Source organism: Sapajus apella, unplaced genomic scaffold (genome assembly GCF_009761245.1).
Source record: "Sapajus apella isolate SASKATOON/1434 unplaced genomic scaffold, GSC_monkey_1.0 scaffold26, whole genome shotgun sequence".
NCBI lineage: Eukaryota > Metazoa > Chordata > Mammalia > Primates > Cebidae > Sapajus > Sapajus apella.
Window position 1 is genome coordinate 3,368,816 of NW_022436966.1, and position 18,223 is coordinate 3,387,038.

The 18,223-nt window shown below is 38.4% G+C and overlaps 1 protein-coding gene across 22 annotated transcripts in view; it reads left to right on the top strand.

Moving 5' to 3' along the window:
• The window catches only part of TIA1 (TIA1 cytotoxic granule associated RNA binding protein), a 37,572-nt gene that overhangs the window by 9,718 nt on the left and 9,631 nt on the right, over nt 1-18,223 (top strand). For 3 of the 22 annotated variants that reach the window (XR_004272977.1, XM_032291827.1, XM_032291828.1), the window contains exons 2-7: nt 4,227-4,323; nt 6,114-6,212; nt 7,455-7,509; nt 7,682-7,714; nt 8,951-9,038; nt 12,201-12,276. Coding sequence is in view for 17 of the 22 variants with exons in the window: in XM_032291827.1 (XP_032147718.1) it covers nt 4,227-4,323; nt 6,114-6,212; nt 7,455-7,509; nt 7,682-7,714; nt 8,951-9,038; nt 12,201-12,276 (448 nt within the window). In the remaining 5 variants the exon portion in view is untranslated. Of the gene's footprint in view, nt 1-4,226; nt 4,330-6,107; nt 6,213-7,454; nt 7,510-7,681; nt 12,406-18,223 lie in introns of those variants that run through there. The other 19 variants (XM_032291826.1, XM_032291825.1, XM_032291832.1 and 16 more) reach the window with 16 other exon arrangements.

An 18,223-nucleotide genomic window follows, 5' to 3' on the forward strand; every position in this document is an offset into this window, starting at 1 on the left:
CCCAGCTAATTTTTGTATTTTTAGTAGAGAAGGGGTTTCACCATGTTGACCAGGATGGTCTTGATCTCTTGACCTCGTGATCCACCCGCCTCGGCCTCCCAAAGTGCTGGGATCACAGGCGTGAGCCACCGCGCCCGGCCCTGAATCAGTTATTTCTTTTCTTTGCTTTTTTTTGGAGATGGAGTCTTGCTCTGTCACCAGGCTGGAGTGCCACTGCAACCTCCGCCTCCTGGGTTCAAGCAATTCTTCCTCCTAGCCTCCTAAGTAGCTGGGACCACAGGCACGTGCCACCACACCCAGCTAATTTTTGTATTTTTAGTAGAACGGGGTTTCACCATGTTGGCCAGGATGGTCTCGATCTCTTGACCTCATGATTCGCCTGCCTCGGCCTCCCAAAGTGCTGGGATTACAGGCGTGAGCCACCATGCCCAGCCTGAATCAGTTTTTTCATTAGGGTTTACACATTGTTAATTTAACACTATTTTTCTACATTTCTTTATTTAGAGACGGAGTGTCTGTTGCACAGGGTGGAGTGAAGTGGCATGATCTTGGCTCACTGCAACCTCCTCCTCCTGAGTTCAAGCGATTCTCCTACCTCAGCCTTTCCAGTAGCTGGGACTACAGGCGCACACCACCATGCCCAGCTAATTTTTGTGATTTTAGTAGAGATGTTTTCACCATGTTAGCTAGGATGGTCTCGATCTCCTGACCTCATGATCTGCCTGCCTCAGCCTCCCAAAGTGCTGGGATTACAGGCATGAGCCACTGCGCCTGGCCTCTTTCTACATTTATTAACTAGCTGTCTTCTGTAAAGGAGAACTTTTCCTTAACCAAAGCTATTAGATTACACTATTCAGGAGTTCCTACTTAATAGATGGGATTAATACTTAATTCTGTCTCTTTTTCAGAATAAAGATTTGGTGTAGTGATAATTCGCAGTACTGGTAAATTGCTGTTGGGTAAATGTTGCTGTTAAATTTCTCTTTCGGGTACCATTCAGTGGCATGATCCTGGCTCACTGTAGCCTCCACCTCCTAGATTCAGGCAATTCTCCTATCTTAGAATTGCTTGAATACTCCCACTATAGTCCTGAGTAGCTGGGAATATAGTTGTATGCCACAGTGCCTGGCCAGTTTTTGTATTTTTAGTAGAGATGGGGTTTTGCCATTTTGGTCAGGCTGGTCTTGAACTCCTGACCTTAGGTGATCCATCTGCCTTGGCTTCCCAAAGTGCTGGCTAGGCATGAGCTATCGTGCCTGGCCATTTTACCTGATCTTTAAATGTCATTTGTTATTAAGACTCAGCATTTCTTCCTTTGCCGTCTTAACCTTTTCCGAAGGCTTCATGTTAAGCACTTTGTTGAATGGTAGATGGAAAGAAGAAATTGAATCCACACTTTGTGAGCATATATGAATATTTATTTTTCTGAGGAGAAAGTCCATGCCTTGTATCAAATTTTCTGAAGGATACCTGAGAGACAAATGAGAAACTCTACCATTATGGGGAGACTACATTCTCTGATTTCAGAACTGATAAACCTCTTAACTCTCTTACATGACTAGAGGTTATCTCATCTCAAAATCTCATTTAAAAAACTTATTTATAAACTTTTTTCTTTTTAGAGACAGAGTCTTGCTCTGTCACCTGGGTTGGAGTGTAGTGGCATAATCATAGCTCAGTGTAGCCTCTAACTCCTGGGTTCAAGTGATCTTCCCACCTCAGTGTCCAAAGTAGCTGGGACCATGCCATGGGACATAGTGCCATTATGTCCGGCTAATTTTTTTTTTTTGTATAGATGGAGATCTCACTGTATTAACTGGGCTGGTCTTGCACTCCTGGCCTAAAGTGATCTTTCCACCTCAGCCTCCAAAAGTGCGGGGATTACAGATGTGAGCCATTGCCCTCAGTGTAAACCCTTTAAGTGAAGTTCATCCCAGTCTTGTGGTCTTGTAATGCACCATTTATATTTGTATTGATTACCAACTCATAATCTGTGATCTTTCTACTCCCTTTCACACCTCTTCCACCAATCAGTAATGTTAAGTGGAAGGGTTCCCATCCCATTGTTACCATCCAAAACAACTAATAAGTAATTTACCTATAACTTTTCAAAAATGTGTGAAGTAGAAATAATGGCAATGGTTCTTAGGTTTGATCATATAATTTTTTTTTTTTTTTTTTTTAAGATAGTCTTGTTCTGTCACCCAGGCTGGAGAGCAGTGGCACTATCTGGGCCCATTGCAATCTCTGCCTCCTTGGTTCATGCAGTTCTCATGTCAGCTGCCCCCCAGTAGCTGGGATTACAGCCAGGTGCCACCACGGCCAGCTAATTTTTGTTTTTAGTAGAGATAGGGTTTTATCATGTTGGCCAGGCCAGTTTCAAATTTCTGGCCTCACGTGATCCACTCACCCTAGCCTCCCAAAGTGCTGAGATTACAGGCATGAGCCACCACACCTGCCCATTATTATATAAAATATTTTACATAACTAATGATTTATTTGAGTGTTTTTTAAAGCTTATCTTCCTAAGGTTAGCCTGGAAACTTAAAAACAAGCAATAGTTTTTCTGCAGGGTTGTTAAAGAAAAAAAAAGCAAGAGGTTTAATTTGCAAAACCATGACTAAAACAGATATGCACATACTATCTTCTCCTTCACTAACAGGGTGTAATATATTTTCTTTTTTCTTTCTTGAGACATAGGCTTGCTCTTGCCCAGGCTAGAGTGCAGTGGCATGACCTTAGCTCACTCAGCCTCTGCCACCTGGGTTCAAATGATTCTCCTGCCTCAGCCTCCCTAGTAGCTGGGATTACAGATGTGCACCACCACGCCCAGCTCATTTTTGTGTTTTTAGTAAAGACGGGTTTTGCCATGTTTGCCAGGCTGGTCTCGTACTCCTGGCCTCAGGTGACCTGCCTGCCTTGGCTTCCCAAAGTGCTGGGATTACAGACATTAGCCACCGTGCCCAGCTAATATATTTTCAAATAACATTTTATGTCTATTTTCAAAGAGATTTTTAAGTGTTGGCAAACTTGTAAAAGTTATTCCCAAATATATACTTGAAGGCAAAGATCTGCCTGTTTCTCAAATTTAATTTTTAATAACAGTTGTAGAAACTGATGCAGAATAAGCAAATTTAAAATGGTAAATCTAGGACTGGGCACAACGGCTCATGCCTGTAATCTTTAACATTACACTTTGGGAGGCCGAGATGGGCAGATCACTTGAGCCCAGGAGTTGGAGACCAGCTCAGCAACATAATGAAACCCATTCTCTACAGAAAGTACAAAAAAATTAGCCAGATGTGGTGGCACACACCTGTGATCCCAGCTACTTGGGCAACTGAGGTGGAAGAATCCCTCATGCCCAGGAGGCAAAGGTTGTAGTGAGCCAAGATTGCACCACTACACTCCAGTCTCAGCAACCCAGCCAGACTGTGTCTCAAAAAAAAGTAAATTGGGCTGGGTGTGGTGATTTCTGTAGTCTGTTACTCAGGAGGTTTACTTGAAGCCAGGAATTTAAGAGCAGCCTAAGCAATATAACCAGACTGTTTCTCTTAAAATGGGAAAAAAAAAAAAAAAAAGAACGGGTGTGGTGGCTCACACCTGTAATCCCAGCACTTTGGGAGGCTGAGTTGGGTAGATCACGAGTACAGGAGTTCGAGACCAGCTTTGCCAAGATGGTGAAACCCATTCTTTACTAAAAATACAAAAATTTCAAGTTGAACTAAGAAGAAACACACAAAATACAAAACTTAGCCGGGCATGATGGTGGGTGCCGTTAATCCCAGCTACTCCAGAGGCTGAGGCAGGAGAATCGCTTGAACCCGGGAGGCAGAGGTTGCAGTAAGCCGACATCACGCCATTGCGCTCTACCCGGGCAACAGAGTTAAAAAAAAAAAAAAAGAAGGAGGCCGGGCGCAGCGGCTCACGCTCATAATCCCAGCACTTTGGGAGGCCGAGGAGGGTGGATCACCTGAGGTCAGGAGTTTAAGACCAGACTGACCAATATGGAGAAACCTGCCTCTAGTAAAAATGCAAAATTAGCCACATGGTGACGCATGTCTGTAATCCCAGCTACTCGGAAGGCTGAGGCAGGAGAATCACTTGAACCCAGGAGGTGGAGGTTGTAGTGAGCCAAGATTGTGCCATTGCACTCCAGCCTGGGCAACAAGAGTGAAACTTCCATCTCAAAAAAAAAAGGTAAATTGATTTTCTTTGTGTTTCAGATACGTCGGTAACCTTTCCAGGGATGTGACAGAAGCTTTAATTCTGCAACTCTTTAGCCAGATTGGACCTTGTAAAAACTGCAAAATGATTATGGATGTAAGGGTATTTTACTTAGTTAACTTTATTCTTTTTTTTTTTTTTTTTTTTTTTTTTATTTCCATAATTGGGTATAAGAATTCTTTTTTTTTTTTTTTTTTTTTTAAACATGTTACTTAAAGCCATTGCTTGGAAGGAATTCTTAGTTTACTATAGTCTAAATATAGTATAAATTCTTACGTTGCTATGGTCTAAATTAATAGGGAATTTAGTGAATTTGTAATGAACCTGTTTTGACAACTGAATTTAATTTGTTTTACTAAATAATGGAAGGTGAGAATAGAACTAGTCATTTCTAGATCAGATGGGAACTGTGTATATGTGGGCTGTTTCAGGTGCATTGAGGCATCAGAAATGATTATTTTATATGTAGTGTCAATTGGTTGGCTAATAAATTCAGCTGTTACAATTAAATTGAGAAACAGGTTTAAAAGTAATAGGCATTTGATACAGTGAAACTGTTTTTAACTTTATTTTTAAAGGTCATGATTCAAGTTTTTCTTGTATTTAGGCAATTCCTATTTATGAGACTTTAATGTATTAAAACACACACACATATTGAACTCATTCATCTAATTGGTGTTAACCCGAATCATAATATGTATAAAAAGACATTTAGGGAACACTGACCCCATTTCCCTTGAGTCTGTGTCTCCTGGGGGGAAAAAAAGTACTTAATTTTTTTTGTTTTTTGTTTTTGAGATGGAGTTTTGCTCTTGTTGCCCAGGCTGGAGTACAATGGCATGATCTTGGCTCACTGCAACCTCCACCTCCCGGGTTCAAGCAATTCTCCTGCTTTAGCCTCCCGAGTAGCTGGGATTACAGTCATTTGCCACCACACCCAGCTAATTTTGTATTTTTAGTGGAGATGGGGTTTTTCCATGTTGATCAGGCTGGTCTTGAACTCCCGACCTCAGGTGATCCGCCTGGCTCGGACTTCCAAAGTGCTGGGATTACAGGCGTGAGCCACCATGCCTGGCTGGGAAGATAATTTTTTAAAGGCTCTGAGCAAGCAATAAATTGTTGTCAGAAGGTTCGCATTCTGAAACCTAAAGTTTTACTTACCAGAGAGTCTCTTCAGTTTTCAGAGCCTATTTACCTATATTTGAAAAATAGTTTTAAGAAGGTTGGCTAAGATTTTCTGCTACTCAGCGAGCTAGAAGCAGCGAGGAGCTGTGTACATTTATAGCAGTAAAAAGTAGCATATAACAGGGAGGGGATAGAAGATCGTAAAAAGCCAAAGTGAGACTTCAGAACCTAGGAGTCCAGTCAAACTTAATCTGTATAGCTTGAAGAAATGGTTATATGATGATGGGGAGAAAATATCTCTATTTTTAGCTATAAATATAGTATCTCTATTATAGCTATATTTATATCCAGTTAGGATACCTAGTCATTAATATTAAATTATAATAGTATAGTATAACTTGTTGAAGAAAATAGCTTTCTATAAAGCAGAATGATTTTTAAGTGGTGGCTTTTTTTTCTTTCTACTTTTTAATTCTTTTCGAGACAGGCTCTTGCTGTGTTGCCCAGGCTGGATTCAAACTCCTGGGCTCAAGCGTTCCTCCCACCTCAGCCTCCTGAAGTAGCTAGGACTACAGGAGCTCTCCACCAGGCCTGGCTGTTTACTTTTTTTTATCCAAAATTCACTTGTGGAATGGACCATTCATTCTCCATGGCCTGATAATTTAGATGTATAAAACTTGGTTTAAAAATTTTTTTTACATAATTTTAAGCTAATGGGAGAATAAAGCTTAAAATTGGCTTTTGTGTTTCTTCTCCCACAGACAGCTGGAAATGATCCCTATTGCTTTGTGGAGTTTCATGAGCATCGTCATGCAGCTGCAGCATTAGCTGCTATGAATGGACGGAAGATAATGGGTAAGGTAAGCTGTCATAATTAAAGAAGGTGATTTGCGCTGAAAAAATTTATGATTTTATTTCCTGTTTAGAAACATTAAATCCTTTTTTTTTTTTTTTTTTTTTTAATTTTGAGACGGGGTTCACTCTTGTTGCCCAAGCTGGTGATCTCAGCTCACCACAACCTCTGCCTCCTGGGTTCAAGCGATTCTCCTGCCTCAGCTTCCTGAGTAGCTGGGATTATAGGCGCCTGCCACTACACCCAGCTAATTTTTTGTATTTTTAGTAGAAATGAGGTTTCACCATGTTAACCAGGCAGTCTTGACCTCCTAACCTCAGGTGATTCCTCCCACTGCAGCCTCCCAAAGTGCTGGGATTACAGTTGTGAGCCACCACGCCCAGCTGAAACATTAAACACTTTATAGCAAAAAGGTCAGTTATTCACATTTAATATTAAAAAGATGTGATAATGCTTTTAGAGGCAGAGGCCTGTGTTTATGTCAGTATTTTCTTTCTTTTTTTTTTTTCCAAGATAGGGTTTCACCATGTTGGTCAGGCTAGTCTTGAACTCCTGATTCAGGTGATCCACCCACCTTGGCCTCCAAAGTGCTTGGATTACAGGCATGAGCCACCACGCCTTGCCCTCTTTTTTTTTTTTTTTTTTTTTTTTTCTTTTGAGATGGAATGTTGCTCTGTCACCCAGGCCGGAGTGCAATGGTGCCATCTCAGCTCACTGCAACCTCCACTTCCTGGGTTCAAGCAGTTCTTCCATGATAGCTGGGATTACAGGCACCTGCCATCATGCCCAACTAATTTTTGTATTTTTGTAAAGACAGGGTTTCATTATGATGGCCAGGTTGGTCTTGAACTCCTGACCTCAGGTGATCCACCTGCCTTGGCCTCCCAAAGTGCTGATATTACAGGCATGAGCCACCACCAACCTATGTTAGTATTATGGTAAATACTAAAATATTTGCTGAATTACTCAATGTTTGGATGCTAATGGAAAAGAATCAAAGAAAAAAATAATGTTGGTACTTTTAGGTAAAAAAGGTTAATTGAATGTTAACAGACATAGAAAGATTAGGATTTGTCAACATTATTTATTTGCCTAAATGTAGTTCAGAAGATAAGTTTTGAAACTGGACCAGAGCTGGCATCTCCTTTAGTGTTTCATCTTAAATAGTTAACTTCCTCTATGTTTATAGATGCAAATGTGATTTTGGGCTTTATTTTTATGAAGTATAAATGTAGAAAATTTTTTTTAGGAAGTCAAAGTGAATTGGGCAACAACCCCCAGCAGTCAAAAGAAAGATACAAGCAGTAAGTATATTTTACGCTTTTTGAACATTTGTTTTTATTATACCCAGTAGTTTTATTGTAAAGCCCATAAACATCGTACATGTTTGCAGTAATGTTTTGATCGTTATCCTAAGATATGATTGAATGTGTTTGTGTTAATAAATTTAAGAACAAATCTAATCTTTGTCATCAGGTAGTACCGTTGTCAGCACACAGCGTTCACAAGGTAATTGTATCTTCTTAAACATAAAATGAAATCTCTTGAAAGGGTATTCACTAACCACCTGAAGTTTTTTTGTATGATATTTGGGGGAGGGGGGGCGGGAGGAGATAGTATTTCTATTTGTTTCTCTAGCAATATTTTTCTCACTTCTTCTCAGTGTTGACCAAGTATAGCTTGTCCACTACTTTGGTGCTAGTTCAAGCTTTCTGACCCCTTTGGTAGCAGCTGATGCCTTAGAACTACTTTCACCAACTAAGGGGCAAGATACCCGGCTTTCTTGAGGTCACCGTCTGGGCTTCATACTCAGATCTTCCAAATGCTTGAATTGCTCCTCAAATTTTGTTTCCCAAAGAGCAATCCAAAATGTTGTTTAAGGCCTGTCAAATATGGGTAACTTTTCTTTCCAAATATGCTTTGTCAAATTTATGTGTGTGTCCATTTTAAAGTGTTGGTCCAACAATTTTGCATTTTTAAAGTGTTTCTTTTTTTTTGATAATTGTCTTTTTTAAAAACTCAGATATGGGATGGTTATTTCTCTCCAATGCTTTTTTAATGGTTCTGATATAAAGTGAAGGGATTACTGTTTTCATTCTGTTGCCTTCAGTCTTAGTTCACTTGCACATGGATTCACATAAACTGAATGGTGTAATGTCTGGGCAACCAAAACTGTTGGCTTTTGAGAAAACTGTCAAATACTTTAACATCAAACTGTTGCAATGCAAGGTATTTCTTTGATTGTTCTTCACAAAATATGGTTAAACCAAGTATATATCATGTAGCTAGCTTCAGTAAATTGTGTTAACTGAGGCAAATCTAGTCTACATAATTCCCAGTACCACTATTTTATTTTAATTTGTAAAGCCTTAATATAGTGGTAAACTGAATAAAAGTAAATAATTATTATTAGAATGGTAACTAAGTCATTAAATTTTTTGCAGAACTGAAACTTGTATATTATTAATTTATTTTCTCAGACCAGTATAATAATTGACTGTAAATAGAAATATAAATGTCACTTCCTGTTAGATGTATCACAGTCTTTTCAGGAGAATTTTTCCTATATTGTTACCTTGACTCGTTTAAAGTTGATAGGATTTGTATAGATATAGGATAGTGTTTTGTTTATACTTTATCGTAAGTCATAATCATTTTAAGAATACTTTATTGGATAGATTTTAGTACTTTTTAAATTCTAAAGTTCTGTTTTTCTTTTCACTTCCCCTTCCTTCCCCTTATAAGATCATTTCCATGTCTTTGTTGGTGATCTCAGTCCAGAAATTACAACTGAAGATATAAAAGCTGCTTTTGCACCATTTGGAAGAATATCGTAAGTAACAGAAGATAAATAAAATCTTTTTAATTAGAAACAATTATATGTAGATATAACTTGAAAATAATTTTAGTATGATTTTTTTATATTAATTTATAATGTATTACATTGTTTAGAGGTCATTCAAGAAGTTAACAGCAAAAGATTGTTTTCCCACTGATGAATAAACCTCTGGTTTTCAATTACCTTAAAATCCTTTTTCAGTTAGCATAGCTTTTAAGAGACAGATTTGCCATTGTACATTTTATAGTTTCTTATATAGGTGTCAGGCTAGCTTGGTGATAATCTTTAGTTAAAACTGTGCTGTGACTAAGGAATTTAGATCCATTGCGCACGTCTATGATACCATGCATTTTGTGTTAATATATTTTAACAAAAAGAAACTTTAACAATTCAACCTAAAAAGCAGTTAATAAATGTTATTTCCTAAGTATTTGCACCCTTTTAAAAAAACTGCTAACAATAATAGTGCCTTATAGTATTTTATGAAGCACTGCCTTGCTTGCACTTGTTATTAATCATACATTTTAGGCCCTGATGAATAAATACCTTACTTGATACAGTTATTAATCATACATTTTAGGCCCTTATGAATAAATACCTTACTTGATATAGTATTCATCATAGAAGAACTTTAAAATTTTGAAAAGCATGCCATATTAGAGTAAGAATAATAAGTTGTTTATGGTACTTTCTGTGGAGTAATTATTTAGTTTAGAAAACTTCTTCAGGATTTCCGGTTGCTCTATTATTTTTCCACCTAAAAGAGTACTAAAAAGGCAATGCTAACGGTGGTTTGGTTTGAACAGACCAACAGCAGAGATGAGATGAGGAGACTGGGAAGTAAATGCCAGTAGTGTTGGTGATGAATTTGGGGAGTTTTTATTTGAAGAGTTATAGTTTGTTGATGAGTGGGTGACAATGCATGTGACCAAGGAATGGCCAGCTTTAAAGGCAGTCACAGAATTAGGGCTTATCAGTGGACTTTCAGATGACATTTTTCTTTGTGAGACCTGATTAGGAAAATAAGTATAGCTTTTCTTTCTGATTGTTCCTCTTAATAATGTCTTAGAGTTTCAATAATAATTGGCTTGCTTTCAAATATCTAGACTTAGACAGTCTTATCCTTTGGCCTCTCAAGAGCTCTAAATCTCTGTGCAAATATTTGTGTTTTCATTTTGGTGTGGAAAATCTTTGTAAATTTCATCCTATTGTCAGAATAGTCACAGGACCATAAAAAGATAAAGAAGCCTGATCTAGATCTTTGCTGCTGCTTCTCCGGAGAATGTTTTCAGAGAGAAATAAATATGAGTTGAACATTTTTCAAGGTTAACATTTCCTTAACCTTTAAGAAGAAAAAACTTTCTAACATTGTGAACAGATTAAGTAGCTTTTTAATTAAATGCTTTGATTTCAATTGAGGTAGCTTTTTTGAAAACCTGGGAATTTTAGTTTGGGATTAGGCAAAGATTGTTTAACAGTTGGTGTGTTTAAGTTAAGTGACCTTCAAATTTTAGCAGTTTCATGATTTACAAATCATGGTCATAATTTATTTTTCTTAAATATGTTTTTGTATCATATTTTTAGTCTAGATTTTCTTATGGTCCCATGATTATTGATGTAGACTTTTTTTTTCTTGGTGAGACCTTTAAGTTTTAGGATTTTCAATTGAGATAATGTATAGTTTGAGTTTTAGGCTATACAAGGAGTTAGCTTTCCTACATTTAAAGGAATCATTTGGCAGTCAGCATATTTTCCTGATTTTTTATTGTTAAAGGAGATAAGTTGATAACTGTATGTTGAAGGGTTCCCATGATAGATAATCTCTAAAAAGTGCAAATATCAGTGCTTGATTTATAGATGTGTAATAAACAGTGGTCTGTAAAAGCATTTAGTATAAAAAACATGGTAGTTTCCCTTATATACAGCTTGTGAACTCTTCCTGTTCCTTGAGTTTAGGGTAGACTAATATTTTACGGTGTAGAAGAGAGTCAGCTACCAAATTAAATGCATGTGTACCATACAAATAATTTATTAAGTATTTTTGCATATTAAGAATTGACTTACATTAGTTTTCCCTTTTCACCACCACATCTTTGTCATTTTGACCCTGAACACTTAATAAATCATTCAAATTGATCTAAAATATGCTTATATCTACTTTAATAGAAAATTACATTGCATGGCTTTCAGACTTGGGTTTTTGTTATAAAAGTGCCTGTTTTGTTCATGTGTCCTAAGAGAGCAAGCATTATGACATACCTGACTAACTTAAAAGCAGATTGCCTGTGAAGCACAATTTGAGTCCAATTTTTTGAGGTATGGAGTTTTAGCTATCATGGCTGGGTTTTTACTCAATCTCAAATAATAGGGCTCTGGTTATTTTGCAGAGTGTCTCTGAAGAATGGACAGAATTGCCCTGGCTAACTACAAGCTACGGTTCACAGTGGATAAATGTTGGCGTGCTTTTTTACTTTCTGACTTTTTAAAATTTTGCTTTTATATCTTGTAGTTCCAATCAATTTTATATGAATGCTATTATAAAATTCAGTGTAAAATCTTTTCTTGTATAGTTTAAAACTTGTGTTTGTCTAGTATTTTTCTTCAATGATTTAACATTTCTAAAAATGTCAACTTCTCAAATTTTACTCTAGTCGAAAAGGGGGGTATAAGTTGATCTGAAAAAATGAAATAATTTAATTAGTTTAGGGAATGTACAACTTTTTTATGCTTTTGGTTTCCGGTTTTCTATTTTTTTTTTAATTATAAGGTAGAATATAATGCCAAATAAATTATAAATTGCATGGTTAAAGAAAGCCATTCATCTAATATCCTGTGAACTTTATAAATGTTTAAGTAGTTCATGTGAGTAGCTGCTTTCACCATGCTTAATATTTAAAAGTTTAAAAATTTTTTTGGAGAGGCAATTTCTGTACAATGTACATATGCATATATACTTAAGAAGTTACTGATTTGCATGTCTATAAAATTAAGCCTCATTTCCTAATACATGATAAATTTTGTAGAATAAAAGGTGAATTTGCATTAAAGGTTCACTTTAATGAAGGTGAAACATGATAATCAGTTGTGTGTGAAATTCTCATTTTATATCCAGAGGACAGTTTGCAAACCTAAACTTCTGATTGTTTCTGATTTCAGAGATGCCCGAGTGGTAAAAGACATGGCAACAGGAAAGTCTAAGGGATATGGCTTTGTCTCCTTTTTCAACAAATGGGTGAGCTCAGTCAGAAGTGCATGTACAATGCTTAAACAGTAAAGAATGGAAACACTCAGTTTTAATTATTAATCTTTCTTTCATCTGCTGTTTATTTTACTGATAATTAAAATAAATCCTCACTAGAAGGTATCTCCTTCTGTTTTGTCTATTTAACATTTATTAACACCTGCTGATTCATGCAGAGTACTCATGTTTTCAGAATATAAGAAGTAAAGTTGTTTAAATTATCAGCCAAAGGAAGATGTTGAAAATCTCATTTATGGACTTAATTCATTATCTCCCTTGTTTATATTCCCATGGTAATTTAAAAGTAGCTAATAAAATACTGTGATGAGGCCAGGCGCAGTGGCTCATGCCTGTAATCCCAGCACTCTGGGAGCCCAAGGCGGATGGATCACCTGAGGTCAGGAGTTTGAGACCAGCCTGGCCAATATGGTAAAACCTGTCTCTACTAAAAATACAAAAATTTGGGGTGCCTGTAGGCCCAGCTACTAGGGAGGCTGAGGCAGGAGAATTGCTTGAACCCGGGAGGCAGAGGTTGCAGTGAGTTGAAATCATGCCACAGCACAGCCTGGGCAACAGAGTGAGACCCTAACTCAAAAAAAATAATTAAAATACTGTGATGGGTAGGAACTTTTTAAAAAATTAAATATTAGCTGGGCATGTATAATCTCAGCACTTGGGGAGGCTGAGAAGTTTTGAGATAAGCCCTGCCAATATAGTGAGACCCTTTGTCTACAAAATTTATGTTTATTTTTTATTTTATTTTTTTTCGGAAATTCCAAAAATTCGGCTGTGCCCAGTGGCTCACACCTGTAATCCTGTAATCCCAGCACATTGGGAGGCCAGAGTAGGTGGATTACTTGAGGTCAGGAGTTCAAGACCAGCCTGGACAACATGGCAAAACTCCATCTCTACAAAAAATTAGTTGGGCTTGGTGACGCATGCCTGTAGTCCCAGTTACTTGTGGGGCTGAGGTCCGAGGATCACTTAAACCCAGGAGGTCAAAGCTGCAGTGAGCCATGATCAAACCACTGCACTCCAGCCTGGGTGAAAAAGTGAGACCCTGTCTTAAGAAAAAAAAAAAAAAAAGTTGAAAATGATAAAGTATATTGAGAGGTGAAATACAAGCTCAATCATGTACACGTCCCATCTACCAATTAAAAGATTATTATTTTCCTGTGAGATGAGAAAATAAAAATTATAACAGTTTAGTTGCTTCTGAAAACTTTACTATTAATCACAGTATATAGTATTTTAGAAAGGTAGAAAAATACCTTGTACAGCGGATTGATAGCCATGATTAAGTTGAGTTCCTTATTTGAGTTCCTCATAGGTTTTTAGAATGTTTTAGTGCAACTTAGGGAAATAAGTTGGGGGTTTGGTGGGCTAGGATCTAATTTTTCATATTTTTGAAATTATGAGCTATAGGGTTCTGCTATATAAAAATCACTATTGAATCTGTGTTTAGTATGAACTAGAGTCAAATAGCAAAGGTTGTCTATTGATACCTATGTCCAGCCTCTGGAGTTAGCCAGAGATATATGCAAATTCTGACAACCACTATGAAACAGTTGCTAACTTTGAGTAAATAATATAATCTATAAATTTCAACTTCTGTAGAATTTGTGATATGTGTTTGGCTCTGTTATGCTGTGCTACCGCCTTGATTGTAGTTACCCACCAGCCTTCCTGTGTTCTACATGCTAGGAAAACCACAATTCTGATTGAACTTAGCTTCTCTGCCTACCCCAAAATAACTGAATGTTTTTGGAAAAAAACTGAGTCCAAGTGGTTTTACTTCTAATTTAATAGTCACACATTATAGATGAGTACAGAGTACTATCTAGGCAATCGTGTGTTTGTCTGATACATTTGATTTCCCATTCTTTGTGATGACTATTTTATTCCTCACTGCTCCATCTCTTCAGTTATCCTCCCTTCTTCCTCCATCATTACCCTAAGCTAACACCTTTATCTCATGCTTCACTGATAAAAAACGAGACTACCATACAAGAATTTCCTCATCTTTCAACCACCAAACTTACATAAAATTCATCCACTTTCCCATTATTCCTTCTATTATAGTACAGGAAAGGTCCTTCCTGTCAAAGGCCAAATCACTTATGATTGTGTCCCTACCTTTCTTGTCTTTTCAAGGACTTCGAGCCTGTGCTGTCACTGCCTCATTTTAACAGCAGCTTTATTGAGTTATTCAAGTACACAGTGTGGTTGGCCACAGTGGCTCACACCTGTAACTCCTGCACTTTGGGAGACTAAGGTAGGCAGATTACTTCAGCCCAGGAGTTTGAGAGCAGCCTGGGCAAAATGGCAAAACCCTTTTTCTACAAAAAAAAATACAAAAATTAGCCAGGTATGGTGGCTCACACCTTTAGTCCCAGTTACTTGAGAGGCTAAGGGGGGGAAATCACCTGAGCCCAGGGAGTTGAGGTTCCAGTGAGCTGAGATTGCACCACTGCACTCCAGCCTGGGTGACAGAGTGGGATCCTGTCTCAAAATTAAATAAATAAATAAAGTGTACAATTCATTGATTTTTAGGTAATTCATAGAATTGTGCAACTATCACCAAAATCAATTTTAGAATATTTAATAAATAAAGTGTACAATTCAGTGGTTTTACAGAACTGTGCAACTATCACCAAAATCAATTTTAGAATATTTTTACCATCCCAAAAAGAAGCTACATAACTCATTAGCAGTGACTATCTTTTTCTTTAATGCCCCTCTTGCCAGCCCTGAGCAACTGTCAATGTACTGACTAGATTTCCCTGTACTCAACATTTCCTATAAATTGAATCACATAATATATACTGTTCTTTTTATTACTTTCCTGTGTCATCACTCTATTCCTTCTCCACTGGATGATTCTCATCAACCAGAAAACACCTAGTATCTCTCTTTTTTATTATTATTATTTTATGAATTTTGTTGAACCCGAGCAGTAATAGATTTTTTTTTTTTTTTTGAGACAGTGTCTCACTCTGTCACTCAGGCTGGAGTGCAGAGGTGTGATCACAGCTCACCGAAGCCTCAGAACTCCTGGGCTCAAGCCATCCTCCTGCCTCAGCCTCCAGAGTAGGTGGGACCACAGGTGTACGCCACCATGCCCACATTATTATTATTATTATTATTTTAAAAAGGCCAGTCGCAGTGCTCACACTGATAATCCCAACACTTTGGGAGACTGAGGCAGGTGGATCACAAGGTCAGGAGTTTGAGACCAGCCTGACCAACATGGTGAAACGCTGTCTGTACCAAAAAGACAAAAATTAGCCAGGCATGGTGGTGCACACCTGTAATCCCAGCTACTCAGGAGGATGAAGCAGGAGAATCCCTTGAACCTGAGAGGCAGAAAACAAAACAAAAAACTTTTTTTTTGTAGGAACAATCTCAGTTTGTTGCCCAGGCCGGTCTTGAATTCCTGGCTTCCACCAGTCCCCGTGGCCTTGGCCTACAAAAGTGCTGGGGTTATAGGCACAAGCCACCGTCCCTGGCCATCTAGTACCTCTTAATCAAAACCACTCTTTTTTTTTTTGAAATGAAGTCTCACTCTTGTTGCCGAGGCTGGAGTGCAATTACACGATCTCGGCTCACTGCAACCTCCGCTCCCAGGTTCAAGCAATTCTCCTGCCTCAGCCTCCCAAGTAGCTGGGATTACAGGGATATGCCACCATACCCAGCTAATTTTTTGTATTTTTAGTAGAGACAGGGTCTGTCCATGTTGGTCAGGCTAGTCTCGAACTCCCGACTTCAGGTGATCTGCCCACCTTGGCCTCTCAAAGTGCTGGGATTACAAGTGTGCGCCAACACACCTGACCTCAACCACTCTTTATTCTTACATCTCTTCCCTACCTGTATCCCCATTTCTCTGTTATAATTCTCAAGAGTTGTTTCACTTTATTTCCCATTCATAACCACCAACATAGACATATACATTATATGGTTTTTTCCTGCTTTTTTGAGTGAATAGTTTTATTTTTTTCTTGAGGAGCTGTATCAAAGTATCATAAACTAGATGGCTTAGGGGAACAAAAATTTATTTTCTCAAAGTTTTGGAGGTGTGAAATTCAAAATCAAGGTGTCAGCATGTTCATGCTCTCTTGAAGGCTCTGGAAGAATCCTTTGTTGCTTCTAAGCTTTTGATGGTTACTGGTAATCCTTGCCATTCCTTGTCTTGTAGCTGTATAACTCCAATCTCTGCCTTCATCTTCACATATAACCACCTTCTCTCTTTATATATCCATGTAATCTTTTTTTTTTTTTTTTTTTTTGAGAGAGAGAAAGGGTCTCACTCTGCAGCCTCGACCTCCCAGGCTTAGGTGATTTTCCCTTCTCAGCCTCCCAAGTAGGTGATACTACAGGTGTGCACCACCATGCCTAACTGATTTTCATATTTTTTGTAGAGACAGGGTTTTGCCCTGTTGGCCAGGCTGGTCTCTAACTCCTGGGCTCAAGTGATCCACCTGCCTCAGCCTCCCAAAGTGCTGGAATTATAAGCGTGAGCCACCGCGCCCAGTCTAATCTTTGCCTCTTACAAGGACTTGAGTCATTGGATTTGGGACCCACCTTAATCCAATATAACTTCATCTTAATTACTTCTGCAAAGACCCTGTTTCCAAATAAGGCCACATTCACAGATACCAGGGTGTAGGACTTATCATTTTGAGGGACACAATTCAACACGTAACATTAGTTAAGCATCTCATGGAGTTCTGACTGGTTAGTGTTGATAATATTTGTTTCTTTTTAAGTGTGCATTTCTGGCTGGGCTCAGTGGCTCACGCCTGTAATCCTAGCACTTTGGGAGGCCAAGGTAGATGGATCACTTGAGGTCAGGAGTTTGAAACCAACCTGGCCAACATGGTGAAACCTCATCTCTACTAAAAATACAAAAGATTAGCCAGGTATGGTAGTGGATGCCTGTAATCCCAACTACTTGGGAGGCTGAGACAGGAGAATCACTTGAACCCAGGAGGCAGAGGTTGCAGTGAGCCGAGGTCACGCCATTGCACTCCTGCCTGGGCAACAGTGTGAGACTCCATCTCAGAAAAAAAGAATGTGTAATGTGTATTTCCTGCCAGGCACAGTAGCTCATGCCTGTAATAACAGAGCTTTGGGAGGCCAAGGCAGGAGGATTGCTTGAGTCTAGGAGTTAGAGACCAGCCTGGGCAACATAATGGAGACCCTGTCTCCATTTAAAAAAAAAAAAAGCCTGGCGACCTAGTCTGTGGACACCAAATCTCCTCCCACTGTCTGTTGCAACCAGTTAAGGCCATTCCTACCACAGCAAAAAAAAAAAAAAAAAAAAAATAGCCAGGCGTGTCGGTGCATGCTTATAGTCCTAGCTACCAGGAGGCTGAAGTGGGATTATCACTTGAGCCCAGGAGTTCAAGGCTACAGTAAGCTATGATCTTACAGAATAGGGTCTTACAGAATAAGACCCTACTCAGTGTTTTAAAAAGTATTTCCTTTTCATATCTCAAGAAAGGCCTTAAATTTGCCTGTTCCTTCAATAGTAGGTTAAGCTTATCTTTGATGTGTGTGCAGGAAAGTTACACCCCATTTACTTTTGAGTCTACGCTAAGCTGGTTTTTACTCTCACTTTCTACCAATGCTACTCTGTTTTCAAGGTCACCTCTTAACGTCTTTTCTTGGCTCCCTTGACCGTACTCTTGTGGGTTTCTTCATTCATCACTCGCTGCTCCTCCTTAGTCACCTTAGCTAGTGATTATTCCTTTACCCATGTTTCAATTTTTGCTGTTTTCAGGGCTCTGTCCTAGGCCCTTTCTCTAGTCTGCATGAATTTTGTATCTTCAGTCTATTTCTCTGTTCCACACTTATTAACAAAGTCTTAATTTATATGTCTTCAAACTTTTCAAAGTATCTTTACCCCCTTACTACCCATTACCCTAAGCCATTTTCC